A 22,774-nucleotide genomic window follows, 5' to 3' on the forward strand; every position below is an offset into this window, starting at 1 on the left:
GCCGTCATATAAATTCCTGTTGTCGAGTATTTTGAAGAGTATCGTTCGCAGGGAAGGACTAATATCAATACCAATTTCGAGTCTTTTATCTTTTGTAATTCAGAAGTGTGGAGAAGAATTTGGTGGGTTTTTCTATCAACTAATTAATATAATAAATAAATAAATATAATAAATATGAGAGAAAACAACCCAAGAATTAGAGTTCTTCAATGGCTATCATGAATGTCTAATTTATGTCTCTTGTTTGCTAAAAACAATCCTTCTAATATTAATAAACTCCTTTCCCAAGGTAGATTATAGTGCCTACAATTATCCAATAAAAGCCACTCCCATGGTCAATCAAAGAACACTTGTAAACTATTAAGAACCAAGGATTTTATGTCTCACAATTCTCATATCAATCTCCCGATCTAATACTCAAATTGCGTCCATCATATCATGTACTAGAATTATAACTCCTCTCCCGATTCGTTATAACTCCTAGAGATTCAATTAAAAGTTAGCTACTCTTCTAATTGTATAAAGCGCTCAATGACAGATTAACAAATCAAGAGAAAACATAGTCCAACTAAACAAACATAATAAGCCAAAGAATACTAACTAACTCTTGGATCAAAGGATTAGCTACTCATGATAAGATGAAACAAATATATATTTATACCATAAACCATGAGCGTAAGAATTTAAATACGAAGAATACAACTTGACGAAAGTGCTTGAAGTCCGGATGAATCCCTTCCCTCCTTCTTCCAATATCTCTCACAAGTGTCTCTCTCCCTTTCCCCCTCTAAAAAGGCTATCTCTAAGTTATTCTATATGATACAAGTTAGTTGTCTCTAATCTCTATCAAAACCCTAATATATATATGAGTTTTCTTAATTTACAAGAAAATAAAATAATATCCTAAAGCGAGTTGGATTCTTATGCTGAAATTCGTAGGCTGCTGTTCAGGCCTGATTCTGGGCTGATCCAGTTAGATTTTGATATCTGGACCACCTTAAACTTGTAGAGAATTTCAATATCTTCGCGTGGGCTGTTGAATCGCCCAATTCTGACATCCAGAACTCAAGTTACGGCCCAAACAAGATTTTCTTCGCTGGCTATCCATAAAGTCCGAATTTCCATCTGATTAAGCCCAAATAAGCTTGATTTAATCCAACTTTAGGAATATTTATTTTCCTGAAATTAAACACTTAAAATCAATTAATAACATCCCGATTATTTACAAAATACTAAAAATTATGGGAATAAAATCATATAAAAACATATATAAATATATGCTCTATCAATTCCACAAAGGCCCATTGCTGGCGTCACCTTTACGTATACAGGGGCTAATAGGTCAATTACTAGTACAAAATATGGTCAAGAAATTGTTCAGAGTTGCAGTAGATTTAACTTTACTATTTGAAACAGAGATGCATGAGTTGATAAAAGCTATACAAATCCAGGGACAAATATTAAGTGAGGAAATTAAGATTAGTATTGATTGTAGCATTTTCAATGTCATCAAAAAAACATATCAAACAAGACATTAGAATACAGGAAAGTAGCGGTTGCCAGAACTAAGAAGGCTTGTAATATTTTGTGGCGACGAATGGCATCTTTGTGACAGCTCCCTCGTAAGCTTTGCCACGAACAACAATCTTAACTTTGGTGCCCGCCTTGTGGTTTCCAGATTTCACGTAACCCATAGCAACGTTCTTCTTCAGGCAGGGGCTAAATCCTCCGCTAGTGACCTCTCCAATGGGTTCCCCTTTCTCATTCTGAATCTCGCTGTGACCTCTTGCTGGGGGTCCTGGGGAAAACAGACCAACACGCCTGATTGATGGACCATCTGCAATTTGTTTAAGTATCACCTCAGCTCCTAGAAATCCTCCTTCCGCTCTTCTTCTCTTCCCAATGGCCCAGGTAAGACCAGCCTCTACAGGGGTAATGTGCTGCTCCATGTCATTGCCATAGAGGCACAGTCCAGCTTCAAGTCGAAGACTGTCTCTTGCACCCAGCCCTGTCAGCCTTACTTTACCTTCAGATTTTTCTAATATTGCCTTGGCAAGATCCACAGCATTCTCTGAAGGTACAGAGATTTCAAATCCATCTTCACCTGTGTACCTGAAGAACTCGTGTAACTCAAAGCTTGTCAGATCACTTGCAGAGATCGAGTACAGTACAAAGTGGGGAACTATGTATTGATACGATGTATAAAGGACAGAGTACTGAACAAATCATGATATCTACAATTAGTAACCAGATCAAAAACCTGGGTAAAAATTTTAACTACTGTTTCTAAAAAGGCTTTGCAGACTATCCTATAGAATACTCTATATTGCAATTTGAAACAGTAAAGACTATCCTATGCAGACTAGCAGTATAGATCAGAAACTCTGACCATCAAATAGGACTGTCACGAGAATTGACCTTTTGTCAGGTTCAGGAATTCCTTGCAGAAAAATATTCTGAAATAACTGTGTTTCTGTGAGATTTTTTTTTTAATTTTTAAATAATTGATGAAAGGATTCACTTACTTCAAGAGTTACGTTATAACAAATCATGACTCTGTTACTAAACCTGACTGAGATTTACCCTGTGAAGAAAAACCAACTGGGATGGGTTTACAAAATAAATCATGATGTTCATGTATGATATCATTATAACTAACTCCAAAGGAAAATCCATTCTCTGTATCATACATTTGCTACTCTTGGTTGAGATCTCATTGAAGTGTTTTAATCTGGCAATGTAACATGTTGCAGCTCTTAAATATATTAAGCTAATACAATCTGGTAATCTATTTTATGTCTAAGCAATGCATATTACTGACTCCATAGTAGATAGTAAAGATCATAAAGACACTCTAGCTTTTAGGTTGCTTAAACATAGGCTTATGAGAGTTAAGTATTCCTCAGAGATAATAGAATTCTAAATATCTAGCAGTATTCTTATAGGAACATATGAGATCATATGCCGTCTTGACTCACAAAAGAATCAGACCCAGTAACAGTATGTGACAATAAGCACATATGAACATCTGAAGACAAATTGGGATCCATTCGCTTGGTAGAGAAAAAACTATAAGAATACATAAAAGATAAGTGCATGTATTTTCTTTAATTAGAAACAAAAACTAGAGTTCACTGATTTGTCATACCCTGTTCTAGTGAGAAAGCATCTTGCTCCATTGATATCCAATATCTGGAACTCCCCAAAGTAAAGCTTGCTTAAATCCTCCTTCGTAAGATGCTGAAGAACTGGAGCTGCTAGAGGACCCTGCATACAAGTGTCATCACAGAACATGCATCAGAATTAAGGTAGGATTTTGCTGTCTTGGGATAGGCAAGACTTAGTTGGGTTCCCTTACTGAATATACATAGTTTATTAATGTGCACCCTACCACATTGCAAGATAATCATCTGATGGAATACATTTTGCTTTTTAAAAAAAAAAAAACAAAACAAAAGAAGAGATTATTGATAAGCAAACTCTGGCAATATTAAGTGTTATTTATAAAACTGGCGAAAGGTAGATTGTTTGCTGAAATTGGGAAACGTAGTTTAAGCAGCTATTATGTTTTGCTTAGAGGAAAATACATTGCTCTGGCCTCCATCTATGAAGGGTGTATGAGGGTAAATTTCAAATGATTGAAAGAAGATTGATTGATTGATTGAATTTTGTTTTATTTCTTTTTCTTTTTTTGCTAATTGAATGAAAGAAGATTATGTTTAACCTGGAGGGCTAGAAGAGATCTCTCATCATGAATGTGCCATGACACGTCCCCACCTTTGGCTTTATAAGCATTCATATGCTCCTCAATATGTGCCAGATCCTTGTCTCTGCACCCAGCATTCACAACCAAGTATATATGATCATCAGTCACTTTGGTGATCACAGAATCATCAATTGCCCCTCCTTTTTCATTTGTGAAAACAGTCAATGTACCAGTCCCAGGGGCAAGTCCAGCAACATCAGCAACAACCAACTTTTCAAGAAATGAAATGCTGTCCTTGCCCTTAAGGCTTAGCCCACACATGTGTGACACATCAAAAAGGCTACCATTTGCCCTGCAATTCAAGGTTGAATCCATAATTGAATCCTTGTACTGAATTGGCATACTCCAACCAGCAAAAGGCACCATCTTGCCACCATGGGCAACATGGAAGTCATAAAGAACAGTCTTCTTGAGATCAGCTTCAGTAGCGTAGCATCTGCGAGCCACAGACTTCTTGTCAGCCTGAGCAAGACGACGGGTGATGGACTGCCCAAGTTGCCAGAAACCAGCTCCCCTCATCTTTAATAAACTGACCTGATCAAATATTAGGAAAAGCGTTTTACAATCAGTCAAGATACATAATTACAATTAAGTCAAGGAAAAAAAAAAACCAACATCACCCTGTAGCTCAAACAAACAATTACACATCCAAATCAGTAATTACAAAAACATAAACAAAGTCAGAATGGGAAAAATCAAGTACTCCAAAATCAAAACTATAAGCAAACAAATCAAACATCTTTTGCCTAAATAAGCCACATTCACATTATCTTATCTTAACGAAAACAAATCAAACCGATATCAACTTATAATTCATTAACACTTCCTACTCCTTGCCACAAAGGTCAAGAGTTCGAATCCTCACTTCCCTCCATTATACTCAAAAAACCAATGCACTGAAAAATATGCAATGTAAAATTCACATTATATGGTGTAAATATACCAATATGAGCAATAAAAAGATTCATTTACAGAAGATGATCACTCAACTCAATACAATCTGACAAACAAAATGACACCCAGCAATCTTAAACATAAAAACCTCAAAAAGTACTAAACGAAAAGTAACCAATCTGAATCCGCTAATCAAACACTCATGGCAAACAAATAACATCTGGGTGATAAAATGACAAGTAAAATTATGAATCTAGTGGGCTCAAACAGATCTCATTACTGCATTCTATTACCACCTACTCAACAGAACAAAAACACACACAAGGTTTCATAGCTTACAAATGAAAATGTTGAAAAGATTGTCGGGAAATCAAGAACTTACAAGTGAAAAAGCTTCAGTCTTAAGGGGCAATCTCTTGTCTTCGCCTTTCTTGGAAAAATAACAAGTGTTTGGATATATAGTATACAGGGTAGTCTATTTTACAGCACAAAACTATAATATATTAATTAATTAATTACAAGAAAAAGGTTTTTATTTTATTTTGTTTAATTTAATTATATATATAGCCAATAAGAGGAAAAATAAATTCTAAAATATATCAGAAGAGAAGGATGAAAAAATGGTGGGTGATGTAGTGGGTGGAGGAGGCTTTTTCATAGCCCAATCGGGAGTGAGTGGTGATGACATTTGTTGTTGTAGATCAACCCTATCTCTTTTTCTCACTCAAATCATATATACAAGGCCTTAGTCATAACTCTAATAATGTAACACATGTATTTTTTTTAAAAATAATATTTGGTGTCTATATGTTACGATTTATATTTATTATAATTCGGCTTACCATATACAAATTTAGTAGTCTATCATAGTGATTATATTAAAATGATTAACTATTAACACAATTTATATTACATTGAAATTAAGGCTTTCTAGAGATTTATGTATTATCGTAACAACCCCAAAAGTTGGTGAGAGTTTGAGAGACTCGCAAGTCGTGATATGCAACCCAACTGTGATTTCCTCAACTGGAGATCGATCTGACTTTCAATTCATTTCTAAAACATGTAAAATATAAATTTATATATAATATTTGTAATTTTTAATAAAGTAACTTATTACATAATTTATTTAAATAATATTAATTTTTATTGTATAAAATTAATAAAATACATTGTTTAAAACAATATCTTTTAGCAATTTGCTATTTAAACTATTTTAATTTTAATTTATTATAAACATAGGCATATTTTAATTTAAGATGAAAACGACTTTAGCTGCGGGCTTCTGCGACAAACGAGCTCGTAATGACGTAAGCTACCAACCTCTGCATATGAGCCGAGTTGTTAATTCAACTAAACAGCTAAAACAAATGTATTCTGACAAGATTCTCTTGTTAATATTTTATTATAATTTATAATATTAATATCAATTCAAATATTAAATGATGTCTTGAACCCGCTATCAAATACTCATCTATCTCATTCGATTTTATATATATTTTATATATTTATCTTTTACTACTTGATGCATATTTTAATATTCTTATAAAATTAATAACTTTTTAGGAATAAATTTTTTAAAAGTTTTTATTTAAAAACTTAAAATATTAACAAAAATATTCTTTATCAAACACTTATGCTATACAACTTGGGATGGAGGGAGTACATTATTGACACTGATTACTGGATGATCCAAAATTGCAATCCAGATCTTGGCAGTGAAATGATAGTACACAGTACTACAGTATTCTAAAAAAAAATATATCACAGGCATGATGTATGCTTGTCTCTTTTTCTGGGTTACTTGTCGGATCAATCATACAGTATTTGGGCTTATAAAGTGGTCTGAAAATATATAAATCTACAAACGGGCTCTTCCAGGCCCACTAACAAGGAGATGCTTAAGTAATCAATTCTTCGTGTATTCTTATGACTGGGCCAGTAAATTGCTATAACCCTGACAGCGCAATTTCCAGTACCATTCCGAACTATATTCAGAGAAAAGTTGAATTAAATTAGGTAAATTTAGGTTTATCACAAAACTTTGCATCGACTCGGTTGTTGAAGTACTGGTATGTTTCCGAAAAATGCATCGACTTGACATCATCCAACTTTGACATTACTCAACTAGTTTATGTCCAGTTCTCAAACGCTGTTACCATATATAAACACAGCAAGTTCTTGATAGACTTCAATAACCAAATTGGTAACAATGAGATTAAAAGCTTTGTTTCTGGTGGTGCTGCTAAATGCATCTCTCTGCAGTTTCGATGCTCGGGAACTTATCAGTAAAACGGCATCGTTTGATGATTCAGAAACAATGCTCCGTGATCCTTTTTCCGGTGCAACTGGGAGTGATGCGCTTGGTGCTGGTGCAATCGGAGGTGGAATGGATGGCCCTACACTTGGGAACCTCTTGGGTGCGGGGCTCGGGGGTGGACCTGGTATTGGAGGCGGGATCAGGGCAGGCTTTGGAGTCGGAGGTGGCGGACTTGGGGGCACTGGCTTTACTATTGGTGGTAGTCTAACCGGTGGAGGTGCCAAAGTTGGTGGTGGTTTCAGAGCTGGATTGCCATGACTTTACAGTGGGACTTGATAGAGCATTAATTAGTCTAACCTTAAAAATCATGTTCTTTTCTTTTGATATGTGATAAACTGATCGATGCATGTTTGGAGCAAATTATTTAGCTATTACTACGTTAGTGTTGGCCAAGTAAAAGAGACAGACATATTGTGTAATGAAGCACTGAAGATGAAGTGAGATATTGTCATATATACATGTCATGTTTAAAGGTTCATACCCATAATTTGCAGACAGCCTTTTGCATTGCTGATGTACTTAAAACAAAGAGAGACCCGAAAATAAGAAGTTACTAATAGGATAGCTAGGGGCTGCGTGTCTGCATTGATATGTCGATCTATGCTGCTCTTGCAAATCCAACTCTTGCATTTCCATGATCAAATACGGTATGATAGTAGCCCATAAAGATGTCTCCTAAGATCCTGCATTACACAATGACCTCGTGGATTAAAAGTAATGAACACCACCGTGGTGCAAAATTTTAAAGGCAACCATTACCAAAATAAGTCGAACACAGAGAATTGCATACCATAGAGGCCCTCGAGGTGGAGGAATATCCATAGCGGTAAACCCACTGATGCACTGCGCACCTTGTCCCTCACCCACCTTGAGTATGTACTGATAATAAGCAAATCAAAAAACAAGATTACAACATGATATTATGTCAACGGCCAAGAATCCATTTGGAATTGTACGGCAACAGAAGCCAGTGCATGAGAGAAAATGAGAAGTGAATTATTTCATCAAGGGTAAGGCTTAGAAATTCTGCTAAAGTGAGGATATACAAGGGTCACAGCACACATGTATATCTAACAACAAATATTACAAGTCACTAGATAAGGTTTAAAGAGGCCTTGGCAAGCCTAAGAGAAGGTTCATGTTCTTTTTTCAGGAAAAAAAGTTGATTACACCTCAGAACACGCTATGTGCAATGTTTAATATGTGAAGGAGTGGATTTTCTGCCAAGAACTATTTTGAAGATAAGGAATGAAACTATTAAACCTGCTAATTGCTAACCTGTATAGCATAAGATTGTATCAAATGATACTATATAACTATAAAGTTTAATCAAATAAATGAAAAACACATATAATACAGGCATGCAGAATATAATTCACAAATTGTACACCTTATGTAATAATATTTGCAGGCAATTTTCACAACACAAAGCAGTTGCATTGAACAGTTCTTATAAGAACATGAACAATTGATATACTCTTTCTTTACTAGTAGATGCCTGTAAACGTATATGATGCGTGAGTTTAAGAGACTAATGATTCCATGACATCGATGTCATCAGTGATAATGCCAGTGATTGTACAGAAACCTAAGTGAAAATTGGTGGCCTATAAACTTCTTACTTAATGAAGCTTCAGAGGGTTCACAGGGAAAGTTGGCTGAAATATTACCTGCTCAGCAGGAAGTGTGAAAACTTTGCCACCAATAGTGAAGGAGACATTAGGCATTGAGGAAATCATTCCACAGTCAACACCGGATTGCCCAGTTGGGCTAGGTAAACGATCACACAACTGCAAAATTTCCAGAACTCTCAATCCACATAAAATCATGAAACACATTAGTTAATTGTTGTCTTCTTTACACTTTTGCTTCAACTCTTGAGTTAAAATAAGTTTATACTGAATAGTGCACGGTGCAATACAGAAGGATACATGCCTCATTGACATAAGTTAAAATAAGATCTCGGGTCTGGTTTTGCATTAGCTGATGCTGCATCCACGACACGGTCATTTCACAAGTGGAGCACATAGCATCCCCAAGTCCAGATGATATGCGGCTGCTCTCGTCTACAACACTCTTTATGCGTGTGCTGTATAGACCAATTTAGAGCCACCAAACCAAATAGGCATGTGTTTGTCAATATACAAAGTCGTAAAAAAAATTGATTTTGCGACAAAGATCAACTACAGATTGATAATGAATTCAGCAGCTGCAAGCAGAAAACACTATTATTGTGTAGATAACTGAGTCTGACCTAACACCATGAGTTCCATCAAAGGTGCAAAGGCCGATTTGGGAGCATGTCTTCTTAGGTTGTACCTGCTTTGTATGAATTCAGTTGGAAAAAGTAGTAGGCACAATCAGAGGTAATACAACTTTTAAAATCCAAGATAGTATTTCAAGTCAAGAGTCAACATAATGATAAATAGGTATAGTTTTTATTACCCCTGACGAAAGCATATCCATAATTGTTGGCCCATATTGTTCAACCACAGCCTTGCATTCCATGCTAACAACACCAGATGCTCCAATGGCATGATTAATCATTGTGATCACAGTCTGAAAAGTTGGTAAAGTTAGTACAGGATGAATAAAATTTGGTAAGCTATATTGGGAAAGAGCAAAACAGGAAGAACCATAAAAAAACAGTAGGAAATGCTTGACATTGCTGCCAATATCATGACCTACCAAATCATAGCGTTTTACATATGGAAAGACAGATGAAGCCAATATAGCAACACCTCTAAGTTTGAAAAATCAGAGCAATATGTTTTGCACTCCAAATAAACAAGGGATATATGTTGAGATATTGTTGTGCACAGTACTAAACACATATATAAAAAACTAAATGTCACGCTAAATTAGTCAAAATGCAGACGTAACACAGCAATACTTTGATACTGAAAAGGATTTTGAGTTTTTGGTAGAAGATAAAGCAGAAACATACCGTTGGACCTGTTAGTAAAGAAGTTCCAGAATCAGCAATAGCGGAGCACCCTTTTCCACAGTATCCTGAGATGCAGCATGTTCTAATGTGAGAAAAGCTCTCGCAACATAATTAAACACTAATTAAGGCTTGGTAACTAAGTCCCTCATTTTCTTTTTAATCATATGTTTTTTCATTTTTGTCATTGAAAGAATCTTGGCATGTGTGGTAATGAGAACTAAAAAAGATCATACCAGTTTCTTTCCCATCAATGAGAACATCACCCATATCAAACTATAATCATAAGAAAAGAGGGTCAAAGAATGAGGAACAGCCAAACATGAAAATTTCAACATGAAAAGAACAGTAACCAACCTGCCAGTAGCCTTTATGTGTCACTGGGACATACGTGTGTTTTCCCTTGTAATGATTTGGATCAACCCCACCAAACACAATCTCCCCCCCTTCATCCGCCTGTGGGTTTCGGTTTAGCCAAAATGAAAAGACCGGCTCCTTCACTAGACCTTGTTTCACCATGTTATACCTGTAACATTAACTCGATATCTTAAAATCTTTTATCCTTTCAAAGTGCTACTATCCTGCCACTCTATCTGTTTCCTCTGACTTCTACTGAACTGAAAAACATTATGCATGCCATGTCAAATTACAAAACATTACCAAACAGGCACTGCATATCCAACAGAAATTCCTTGAAATCCAAGCCCTAAAATACCATCAAACTTTGCTGCCACAAATGTGACACCGGGTTCCTTGGTTGCTTCAATGAAATCCTGACAAATTTGCACCGTGAGTGAAAGAAAATCCTAGATCTCGCATACTACAAATGTTGAAGAAGTTACCTATTTTATATTCCGTAAAACATCTGTTAATTAAGTTACCTGCTTTTTAACAAGTAGATCACCAACTTTGACATTGTCTTGACTGAAAAAACCAGATATAGCTCCAGAACCATACTGAATAGCAGCAGATGTTCCTGCGGGATTGATCATGTAAAGTACTTTCAGAAATTATTCAGCAACTATTACATAATGGGAGTAGTTATAACTTATATCCCACTGTGAATACATGTACCCTGCACAGTCAATTTAAAAACTGTACTACAAGTCAGGTACTCCTCTAGTCAGTTGACAGATGAAATTTTCAGCAAATTTGTCATTTATGTGTTTTACACGTATTTAATTGTAGTATTAAGTCCATAGTGGACACCTGTTAAACATAGATCATCCCTAACACCACTCATGTTATTATTGGAAACAGTCAATTTCAGAAGTTTATACATTCACTCACACACACCCATGCCTCTACTTGCTCAAACCTTGAGCATCTTATCTTTTTAACAAAAGATAGGGGTATCCACTACCACTAGGCCATAAGACTTGGGATACTCTACCACTAGTTACAATATATAAACACAAATTAGGAAATATTAAACCATCAATAAATCTTCCATCACATGATACTTTTTCTAGGTTTTTGAATGAGTTGATCCTCATAAGACCAAAAAAGATCATAAGACCATAAAAGAACATGTTTATAGAGAAACAGACACTTGATGAGTAAAAAGACACTTTTTTCTAGATGCCAGACCAGGATCTCAAGACTATACAGAATGTTGCTCTGTTATGCGTATACTCCACTACAAATACACAATATAAAACAGCCAACTGTATATATAAAATAAAAGTGAACTTGGTTGAAAGAACCGACCATTTTTCCTGTAGGTACTTGATTGGCTTGCCTTGTACTTTGCATGAAAGAAACATGCAACCTGCAACACAATTTAAAATATGATATTTCAGACTTATGGACAGGATAGTTCACCAGGTTCATATGTAGCATCTGAAGCTCACCGATAAGTGACACTTTGCTGATGGCACCCAAAGATTAGAACTGCCGGTGTCAAAAATCACAGTGAATTTTTGAGGGGGAGTACCAATGACAATATCACCAAAGTACTGAGCATCCATGTAGTTCTTTAATGCCACAATATCAGTATCCTCCGAACTTCCCAGTGTATCGCTGAAATGATACTTGTTAATGGAAGCCTTCTTTAAAGACTCTGAATCCTTGGAATAAAGCTGTGAAGCAACACGATTGTTTTGATCATATTTTATCTTTTTTAGTCCAATCCTGACAAATCCATCTTTTGTGTCCGGAGATACAAAAGGGAACAGGAGGAATGAAAAGAACAGAGCTACTCCAATGGTTTTCTCTTTTGTTACCATGACCTTTTAATCTTCTATTACCTATAAGAAGGTATCAAAGTATTAGATGTTAGGGGTATAATACAATTCGCTTAATCACACTTCTGTACATTTATGCCTAATATAACCTAGTATTAGCTAACAACTGTACAAAGTAAAAATATGTTATTTATTTGTATAGAACACTCTAGGTATATAATATTTTATTATTATATAGGAGGAAATAAACAGTTTGCAATATAGCACATAAGCACTTCACCTTGTCATCACATAATTGACAGAGTTTGCAGCCATTAATAGAATATTTTGTAGAGGAACATGACTCTGAGGTTGTGTGCACTTGAATGGAATGGAATGAAAAATTATCAAGAAGTTCTGTGGAGAAAGAAGAAGGTATGGGAAAATAGTGACTAAATATGAGTGAGTCTAAATTTTCTGTGATGAAGATTGTGAGAAAACATGATGAAGAAGTTGAATGAGCATTCCTTCCAAAACATCTGGGTTAGATTTCTAGTTCATATAATTTGGAATGGAATGATTGAAAGAATGAAAATATAGACATTTTCTCCAATCACCATCAATTTAGAGTACAAATTTCATTCCATTCCATCCAAGTGAACTCAACCTATATGTATAACGGTTTTTCTATGGTGTGCCCATGGGCACACAATAAGCACTAACTCCTATGAGTTTGGTGCATTTTTATTGGTCACTTAATTATAAATAAGGATGGCCCCCCTGCATTTACATCAAGTCCACCAATCAAAATCCACCAAAACCATCAATTTTAGTGTATAAGGTGTGCCCATGGGCACACACTAGACAAACCCTATGTATAATACAATGAATCAATGTTACTTGTTACTTGTTAGTTACTAGAAGAACGACTGCTTGGTCCGCAAAACAAAGAAAAAAACTTTAAATGTCAGACACGGGATTAGAGAACATACATGAAGAGCGGAAATAGATAGACACACACACACACACACACACACACACACACATATATATGTATGTATGTATGTATGTTCGTTCATATATCCTACATGTATACTCAATAACTTATACACAGGGATGAGGTATGTTGGAACTTTTTATCCTGACAGTCGAATCATATAGGTAGACCGTGCCTAGCTGTCATTAATATAAACGTATTGCCTTCACACTATTCCTGTTTCTGGTACCTGGGAAGTGGGACCAACTGATAATGTTCAGAATCTTTGTGCTTGCCATAATTATACGTCGCGGCTTGATATTTATTGTCATTTTGAACAGAGTCAATTACGAATAGTTATGGTTATCATAACTATATGGTTACCAATCAGCAGCTTATATATTCATGTGTACTGTCCATATTTGTCCTGGGACAGATGCAGCAGAAGAGCCTACGCACTGAAGGAGAATCCTGATAGTTGTGTATGAAGCTACTTAAAATGCATCTGCACCAAGCAGCCTACCGCACAATAATATTGCTCTTTCTGGTCCTTAACAATGTTTCTTGAAAATGACTTAAGCCAACATTGGTGTCCACAACTTAAATTAACTCTGTTCTAAGACAATGCCTGTGCACATATATAATACTCTTGTATCAACCAGCTAGTCACCCTTTGGGACATGAGCCCTACTTGAAATCCAAGTACAGTAATTGATCATAAAACCTCTGCCGTCTATGTCTAGCTTACAATCATCATGTAATCTTCGAAAGTCGAAACACATAAGCATACATTACCCTTCAAAGTATTAACATAATTATATGTAAGGACACATCTACTCATTTAACTTTTCATTCTTGATACTATAATTTGTTGTCCAATTGTTCTCTACAGAGGATGGAGGACTCCATTACAAATTAGCTAGCTTAAACAAATTTACTAAAAAGAAGCTTATGATATATGAGGAGTCGCAGATTACAACCCTGCAAGAACACATTGTAATAGTTTTTTATAGAGAATCAATTTTGAGGAAATAAAATAGCCATTTTTGTACGATGCCAACTGATATTTCATGCACGGGCAAAGGAAATTAAAGCCGCTAATTTAGGGGTCGTTTGGTATTGGTTTCGTTCATTCCAAAGTCATACATTGTGTCTGGTTGAAAAAAGGTTTACTTGAAACCCATACCTCAAACCCACGAGGTATAAGTAATAATTTAGAAGGTTTCTAATGTGTCAGGAATGATACCTCAACTACATACCACCTTAACCCGATTCCTCGTTCCAACCCCATACCTCTTCTCGAACCAAACAACCACTTAATGGTTTTGGATTTTGCTATATTTATGGAATTGTGGTGTGTTTTAGCACAGTTACTTTCTTGGACTCCTATACTAAAATACACCTTTTTTTGATACAATTTAACAAAAGAAAAAGAAGGAAAGAATATATATATATATATATATATATATATATATATATATATAGGTTAATGATCAAATACATACCACTAAATGCGAACCTTAAATACGAACCAAGAGAAACAAGGCCTATATGACATCACCCACCACCTAGATGTCATCACCCACCCAGGGCCCACTCTCGCCCCCACTCAATCCACCTGGGACCCACTAAAATCTCATTATGGCTCCGAACAGGTCCAGAGGGGCTCCAGACAAGCTAAAGAGCCACCACCTAGGCCTTGTCAAGGCCACCTAGGGGCCCATTCTCGAGACCCACAAACCTTCCTATACTCTTAAAAGCATTAGTTCGCATTTAAGGATGTATTTAATAGTTTGTACTGGAGCAAGACTCTCTCTCTCTCTCTATATATATATATATATATATATATATAATAAAGGAATAACATTATTTGGAAGCAAAATTTTAAGTATCATCATTTTATTAATTTCAAAAAAATCCAATAACTTTTTAATACTATTGGATTTAAGATTATAAACAATCCCAATTAAATACCACCAGATTTCAAAGATAATTTATAATGTTGATTGAATACCATCAAATTTTCAAAAAGAATAAAAAAAAATCCTAAATTGAATGCCCCGAGATTTTAATGAATATTTTTTAATACGAATTAAATACAATGAGATTTCATGAATAATAAAAAAAATCCTAGAGAATCCCCATTGAATGCATCCCATTAGAAACATATCTTGCAGATTTTATTTTGATATACTCCCTGAGTCAAAAATATAGACTGTGGATTTTATTATTTCCATATCATAGAGTTTGTAGATTTAATTGGATATATAGTACACAAGTAATCAAAGGTATAAATATTGTTGAAATTGAGGATATTTGTATAAGAACAAGCGAGATTAAATGCATTTAAGCATTTATTAACCTTGCATTAATAAATACAAAGCTTATATAAGTAATTCATTTCTCTCTCTGATCAAGAAAGCAGCCTCCATACTTTCTATAACTTGTAACAGCTGCAATTCCCTGTAGCAGATTCCTTTTCCCAAGTTAGACTCCATATTTCAGGCAAGTCTCTGTTTCTCTCTAATTGTCCAATATTTTCATCTTTCAATTTAATATACTTCTACAACTATCACTTTTATATGGACTTCTAACTTCTTTACAATGTATGTACTTCCGTCAAATTAATTTTAATATGTTATGAAATTCAGGAATAAATTCGTCTTCTATCAATCATCTTCTACCTCAAAACTCATTTCTCATTTCCACCATTGACAAAAATCTTTGTGAGAACTTAAAACTCAAATATATCATCTCTTTATAAACAAAATAGACTCATTTAAATTGCATTAAAATCGTTTATTTTCCCTCTGTAATGGATTATAAATTATAACGATCAAAGATATACCTTGAAGAATTTCCATATTTAACAAACTTTAATTATAATACAATAGTTTTTTACTTGTGTCCTTTAAATGCCTTTCACCAAATTATAATAGTGATATTGAAAATCAATATAAATTTGTAGAGTAAAAATTGATGATTATGTTGCAACTTGAATGGACTTGATTTTGTTAAGAAATAATTTGGATGTTTAAATTTTAATTCCTCAAAATTTTCAACTATGGTTAATATGGGTTTGAGGAAGAAGATGATAAAAAGACTAAAATACCCTTGAAATGGAGTTGGCTAGACTTGACGGAAGAACAAGCATTATAAAAGTATAGTACCTCATGTGGATTGACATCCAAATGCAAGTACACAAAGTACATTTTACTCGTAATTTTAATAATATACACACCACACATGTATTGCACATGTGTAGTTGTGCACAACATTCTACCACATGCCACATGGAATTTCATTTATTATGTAGCATATCACAAACTTAATAATTATTTACACTCTTTCGCGCGGCCTATATATGATTATAATCCAACAACTAGTGTATTGCTGGAAGAGTATTCTAAATTCTAAGCTTCATTCATTGTTATAAGTTTGATATATATTTTATGGTTTCAGGATTTTGTATCAACATACTACTTAGTACTTACTACATGGCGAGAGGTTCCAAGTTGTCCACAATTTTCGCTTGGATACCAATCATATGGTAACATAGTTTAATAACTTATTGTAGCATACATGTTTCATTATTTAATAATTATTATTACATTTACATGTTTCTGAATAGATGTATACTTTCCAAGTATAGCTCTCTCAATATTGCTCCAGTTCCAATTAATTAAGATAATTCTTTTGCCTACATGGCTACATGTGTGCTGTTACTCGATCTAGTTTAAAGGGGGGGAATTTGTAATAGAGATTTAATCAATCTAAGTTCAACGGAATGTGCATAACTAATAAATAGATGTAGAAATGTAGTGTGTAGATCCTCATGGCCTGGCAACAGTGCATAAGTTGCATGGTTTCTTTTTCTTTACCACAACATACTAAAACTTTGTTACTGTTTAAGGGTGTGCCTTATACAATCCATGAAAGTGAATTGCCGACTTCAGGCATCTTCACCGTTTACTACACTCAAGAAAGACAACAGCACGTTGCCTATTAACACCATATTCAAGCTTCCAGTGCCAGTTCCCAAATGGCCACCAGGTATATGCATAAATTCATAAAAAGGTTATAATTGTCCCTTACATCTCGTATTGAACGCCAAGGACTATATATTTTGTCTCTGTATTGATTTTTAATGATTCTTCCCATAATCCTTGTGCTACCTACCTGACAAATGATCTTTTATTTCAAATATTATATATGTAGGTACAAATTTTGCAAGTGGAGAAATTGATCTAGGAGCATTACATGTTTCTCAGATCACATCTTTCAATAAGGTTTGGGCTACCTATGAAGGGGGGCCAGACAATCTTGGTGCAACATTTTATGAGCCAACTTCAATCCCGGAAGAATTTTTCATGCTCGGTTGTTATGGCCAACCTAATAATCAGACTCTATATGGATGGGTTCTTGTTGCTAAGGATGCCTCATTACCTGCGGATCCACCAGGACTAACTTTACCAATTGATTATACTCTTGTTTGGAGTAGTGAGTCTCAAAAAATTAAACAAGATGATGTTGGCTATATTTGGCTTCCAGTTCCACCAGATGGTTATACGTCTGTGGGTCATATTGTCACAACCTCACCACAGAAGCCCCCCATTGATAAAGTGCGTGTTGTTAGGTCAGTATTAACTGAAAGTGTTGAAACTGACACTTGGATTTGGGGAGCAAACGATGGTTTCAATATATATAGTTTGAGGCCAATGGAGAGAGGAATTAAGGCATTAGGAATATCGGTTGGAACATTCATTGCTAAAAAAGATGGGGAGGAAATGTCATTGTCTTGTTTAAAAAATTTGAACTTGAGTTATCCAAGTATGCCAAATTTAGATCAAGTTCAAGCACTCATACAAGCTTATGCTCCTGTGGTGTACTTCCATCCTGATGAAAAATACTTCCCCTCGAGCGTAAGTTGGTTTTTCCAAAATGGAGCATTACTGTATACAAAAGGCCAAGAATCTAATCCGGTTCTGATTGCTCAAGATGGTTCAAATCTTCCTCAAAATGGTTCCAATGATGGTAACTATTGGATAGATCTCCCGACAGATAAAAATGCTAGTGATAGTCTCAAGAAAGGTAACTTGCAATCTGCAGAGTCTTATATCCACATTAAGCCCGCTCTTGGAGGCACATTTACTGATATTGCAGTGTGGATCTTCTACCCTTTTAATGGTACCGGGAAGATTAACTGATTAAGATTGCAGTCTTTACAATTTCTTTAAACGAAGTTGGTGAACATGTTAGTGACTGGGAACACGTGACACTAAGGGTCAATAATTTTAATGGGGAGTTGCAAAGTGTATATTATTCAGCCCATAGTAAAGGAATTTGGGTGAGTGCCCCTGAACTTGAGTTTGAGAGCAATAACAAGCCCATTGTTTATGCCTCACTGTACGGGCATGCATCATATCCTCATGCAGGAACATTTATCCACAATGTTCCACAACCAGAGAAAATTATAATTGGGGCACGAAATGATACCTCAAAGAGCAACTTCAAGATGGATACTGCAGCACAAGTTAGCTTGGTTGGAGCTGACTATTTAGGGGGCTTAGGCATTGTTGAACAACCGTGGTTGAATTATGCAAGAGAATGGGGTCCAAAAAAGGAACTAGATCTCGACAAGTTGTTAAAAGGTGTAGACAAATTCTTACCTGGGAAACTAAAGGACGCGTTTGAGCGTTTTGTACGAAGCCTCCCTCCTGAGTCATTAGGCGAGGAAGGGCCTACTGGACCGAAGTGGAAAGATAATTGGAGCGGGGATGAGAAAGTTTAATACCAATTTATTTATATATACACATCCCAACATAAACTATGTTACCTTGCCTTGGCTATGAATCAATTTACAACACATATATCCTGCCATTTGTTAGTGTTTTACTATGTTTACCTTCATATCTACCACCAAGAATTTCTTAAACTTGAAAGTTTTTATCCTGATTCCGGACTAATTTGACCCATTATTAAAAACTGTACTAAAACTTTATATACAGATGGGATATCAACTGAGTAACACAAAAAAACTATTTTTGAATTTAAGTTGATTTGAACCTCAATAGCTTGGGAGATTCTTATAGTCTTGAACATAGCGAAGCAATTATATAACAGAGAAGAGCGGAAGTAATTCAGTGAGGTACATAGAATGTCTAGAAGAGATCATGGAACCCAAATGGGCCAAGGAATACTTCACCGTTAAACTAGGAAAAAAGCACCAAGACAAGTGTCAATTGATGGTCTTAGCATAATTTCATTTCAATATAATTTTTAGTGTCTTCGAGCGAAGAAAAAGAGAAAATGAATATAACAAAAATCTATTTTACTATACTTATCATCTATTCTAATTATCAATATCAATATTTTATTTATTATTTCCAATGTGTTAGTGAAGTATTTAAATTTTTTACTTAAATACTCTTATGTAATGAACTAATCGAGTAATCGTATACTCAACAAGGGTATGTTGGTTATTTGTCTATTAATAAATTTATATCACAAAATAATAGATGAAATCACTCACATCAATTTCAATTAATTTATTTATTGCTCAGTTAAACTAACTATTAACTATCATGACACATCCTCAAATCCAGAATTGACTCTCCTTATCATAATTATTATCAATAATATTGATTTGCCATTTAAGTTTTTATTATTATTTAATTCACAATTATCAATTCAAGTCCATTATTTGGCTTTCAACTTTTCATATGATTATTTATTTGATTTCAATTTAAAAGCATATAAATTAATCAATATTTTTCACAAAATTAATTTCAAAATCATACTTTGATTTCATTTCACTATTTCTATTTAGCATTTCCTATTAACAATTGACATATTAAATCTCCTTATTTCACATATTAAATTTCCAAAAATAATTATGATAAGATGTGTAAGTGATATTTTAAACAATTGAATAAGAGGAATAGAAAAGATAAATGCAAGAGGAAACAAGCGAGATAGCTTGCTTCATGCTCATACCAAGGTTAGTTAATTGTTGTAAGAGTGAGAAGTGGGAAAAAAGATATAAAGTTCGTTGATTTTTTTGTAAGAGGTAGAGAATTGGGGAGTAACATATGAGTATAAAAATAGAAAGGATACTGTTGTTATTTTCCAACCTAAATTATTAATGCCTCGATATTTAATTTTGGTTAAATATGCTAATCCTGATAAGCTAAATATTCAACTTTTGTCACACTTCAAATTATAAATTATTTCACTTGATAAGTTCAAATTTTTTAGAATTTTGTTAACGTGCAGGTATCATTAGGAAACTTTGATCAAGTAGGCCATAACTTCATTTTACCATTATATGTCAAATGCTAATCTTAGTATTAAACTTTGATAATGGTCCAGATTTTGCAGAATGAGTTTAAGTACATGTGTTGTCTCACGTGCATGCATTTGTAAGTAAATTTATTATTCTATAAATTGTTCATTTCAGTGTTATTTTGTATCATTAGATTGATAAGACGTTGGGCTTCTGCATGGATTTCAATTAAGTGTATAACTACCTTACGAGAGGATATCAATTGGTTAGTAAAAATAGTTATTATGCCCCAAGATGTTAGTGTGATTTAATTCACATGATTATAGTATAGAATTATAAAATGATAATAATGAGAGGAGATTAGACTTAGAAATTGAATATTTGTAAGCCACCTCCTCGATTATTAAACTTACATAAAGACGAGAGGCGGTAGGTTCGACTTAAAAATTATACAGCTGTGGGACATGTTGTCACGACCTAGCCACAGAAGCCGCCCCTCGATAAGGTCTGTGTTGTCCAATCAGAAATAACTGAGTGTTGACACTGACACTTGGATCTGGGATGCAAATAGTGGGTCCTACTTATATAATTTCAGGTACGTGGAGGAACTAAAGCTTTATGTATAGCTACGGGGACATTTATTGCTCAGATAAATGGCAAGGCAATGTCTTTGTCTTGCTTCTCAAATTTTAACGGTAGTTATCCTAGTACGCCAAATTTAGATCAAGTTCAAGCTCTGATATAAGCTTATGCTCCTGTGGTTTACTAAAAAAAATACTACCCTCTGGTGTAAGTTAAATTTTCGAAAATGGAGCATTACTGTTACAAAAGGCCAAGAATCTAATCCAGTTCATATTGCACATGATGGCTCAAACCCTCAAACCTCCCTCAAAATGGTTCACACTATGGTGCCTACTAGATAGATCTCCCAATTAATGAGACAGCCAAAGACACTCTCAAGAATGGTAATTTGCAGTCTGCAAAAGCTTGGATACACGTTAAACTGGCTTTTGGCAGCGGACATTGTAGTACGGATCTTCTGCCTTTTAATGGTGAAATCTATATTATAAATTTTCACTTTTCCGAGAAATTGGTAAACATGTTGGCGACTAGGAACACATAACGCTAACGGTGAGCAATTACGATGGGGAGTAAAAAGAGTACTCCCTCCGTCCCAAAAAAATTGAACCACTTTTTTTGCCCGCATTTTAATGTGATGGGGTGAGGTGCTTACAAATAATATTTTTCAAATTTTTTTATTTTGTATAAAAACACAGCATCCATGTTTTTAGACAAAACAAAAAAAATTGAAAAATACAAGTACCTCGGTTCGAGAACAATGAAATGCGTGAAAAAGTCAAAAGATCATTCTATTTGGCACGGAGGGAGTATATTATTTCAGCACATAGCAAAGGTATTTGGGTGAGAGCCCCCAACCTTGAGTTCAATTACAGAAACAGGCCTATTGTCTAAATCTTATTTTACCCTAATTCAGGAACGATCATCCACAATGTTCCACTACAAGAGAAGATTATGATCGACGATGAATTGTTCTAAACCAGATAATTTATATTCATGTTAGTATAACTTAAGAACAAACATAGGCTTAAAGCTATCCTAGAGCAACAATTAAACAATAATCCAAGCATAATATATAACAGAACATCATAAACTGATGACTAAAATCTACATTACTGACCTGGAAGAATGATTGATCGATTCGCGAAATAGATGAGCAAGCTTTGAATGTGTTGATGCAGAGCTACAGAGTTGATGGAAATTGGTGAGTTGTATGTATACATGTGTTGCGGAGAGAGTGATAGTACTCCAATAAGCAACAAAAATCACCAGTGTTTAAGTGTTGTACAAGTTACGCGATTCTCGAGGCCGGAATTTTAATCGTGACCGTTGGATTGTTTCTGGCCGTTGATGGTGGAATAAAAGTGTTGCTTTCACGTTATTCTATGTTCTGTGAGGGGGTGGGGTCCAGTTAATGTGTTCAGAATGTTTAGCTGTCACGTAACGGTAACTTCACGGTTATGATGAGATATGGTTGCTTGGAGGATGACAGTTGGGTTGAGGGCTGAATGATGACGACAGGGTAGCAAGAGTTCAGTGTATACTTACAATTTAAATTAATAAAATCAATTAATTTTAATTTGATTAGAAGCTGACGGCAAGCAGTGGGAAGTAGGGTATAGTGAAATTCAAATCGAAAGAGAAACCAAAAATTCAAATCACATTGAATTATTTTTATTCGATTCGTTTTAATTTCTAAAAGTTTACTCCCTCCGTCCCCCTCAATTGTTTACATTGGAGGGGGACACGGAGACCAAGACAATGTATGAAAAATGAGTAAAGTTAGATAAAAAGTGGGTAAAGTGGTGGAACCTATCAATATTTAATAATAGATTTGAGATAGTG

The 22,774-nt window shown here is 34.8% G+C and overlaps 4 protein-coding genes across 5 annotated transcripts; 2 read left to right on the forward strand and 2 right to left on the reverse strand.

The window, feature by feature from the left end:
- Positions 1-1,460: 1,460 nt before the first annotated feature.
- Positions 1,461-5,364, reverse strand: LOC108209764 (aminomethyltransferase, mitochondrial). The gene is made up of 4 exons (XM_017380854.2): positions 5,043-5,364; positions 3,725-4,300; positions 3,149-3,267; positions 1,461-2,112 (listed from the first exon to the last, which is right to left on the reverse strand). The coding sequence occupies exons 2-4, from the start codon at positions 4,283-4,285 to the stop codon at positions 1,566-1,568; spliced, it is 1,227 nt and encodes a 408-aa protein (XP_017236343.1). The 5' UTR covers positions 4,286-4,300; positions 5,043-5,364; the 3' UTR covers positions 1,461-1,565.
- A 1,508-nt stretch (positions 5,365-6,872) lies between these two features.
- On the forward strand, positions 6,873-7,238 carry LOC108207821 (glycine-rich protein 5). The gene has a single exon (XM_017378252.1). The coding sequence runs from the start codon at positions 6,873-6,875 to the stop codon at positions 7,236-7,238; it is 366 nt and encodes a 121-aa protein (XP_017233741.1).
- A 169-nt stretch (positions 7,239-7,407) lies between these two features.
- LOC108210118 (aspartic proteinase A1) lies at positions 7,408-22,278 on the reverse strand. Of its 2 annotated transcripts, none has more exons than XM_064088328.1 (15): positions 22,199-22,278; positions 22,050-22,112; positions 11,778-12,173; positions 11,635-11,695; positions 10,806-10,900; positions 10,585-10,697; positions 10,282-10,450; positions 10,161-10,200; positions 9,928-9,992; positions 9,426-9,539; positions 9,235-9,299; positions 8,916-9,069; positions 8,651-8,770; positions 7,771-7,859; positions 7,408-7,663 (listed from the first exon to the last, which is right to left on the reverse strand). In XM_064088328.1, exons 3-15 carry the CDS (start codon positions 12,150-12,152, stop codon positions 7,579-7,581), a joined length of 1,545 nt encoding a protein of 514 aa, XP_063944398.1. In that variant the 5' UTR covers positions 12,153-12,173; positions 22,050-22,112; positions 22,199-22,278; the 3' UTR covers positions 7,408-7,578. The 2 variants fall into 2 exon arrangements, with proteins under 2 accessions (XP_063944398.1, XP_063944399.1); XM_064088329.1 differs by lacking the exon at positions 22,199-22,278 and adding an exon at positions 12,391-12,506 and having other exon boundaries at positions 22,050-22,160.
- LOC108207822 (hypothetical protein At1g04090-like) lies at positions 16,998-18,856 on the forward strand. The gene is made up of 3 exons (XM_064086945.1): positions 16,998-17,118; positions 17,284-18,252; positions 18,309-18,856. Exons 1-3 carry the CDS (start codon positions 16,998-17,000, stop codon positions 18,854-18,856), a joined length of 1,638 nt encoding a protein of 545 aa, XP_063943015.1.
- Positions 22,279-22,774: the final 496 nt, after the last annotated feature.

Source organism: Daucus carota, chromosome 2 (assembly GCF_001625215.2).
Source record: "Daucus carota subsp. sativus chromosome 2, DH1 v3.0, whole genome shotgun sequence".
Lineage (NCBI taxonomy): Eukaryota > Viridiplantae > Streptophyta > Magnoliopsida > Apiales > Apiaceae > Daucus > Daucus carota.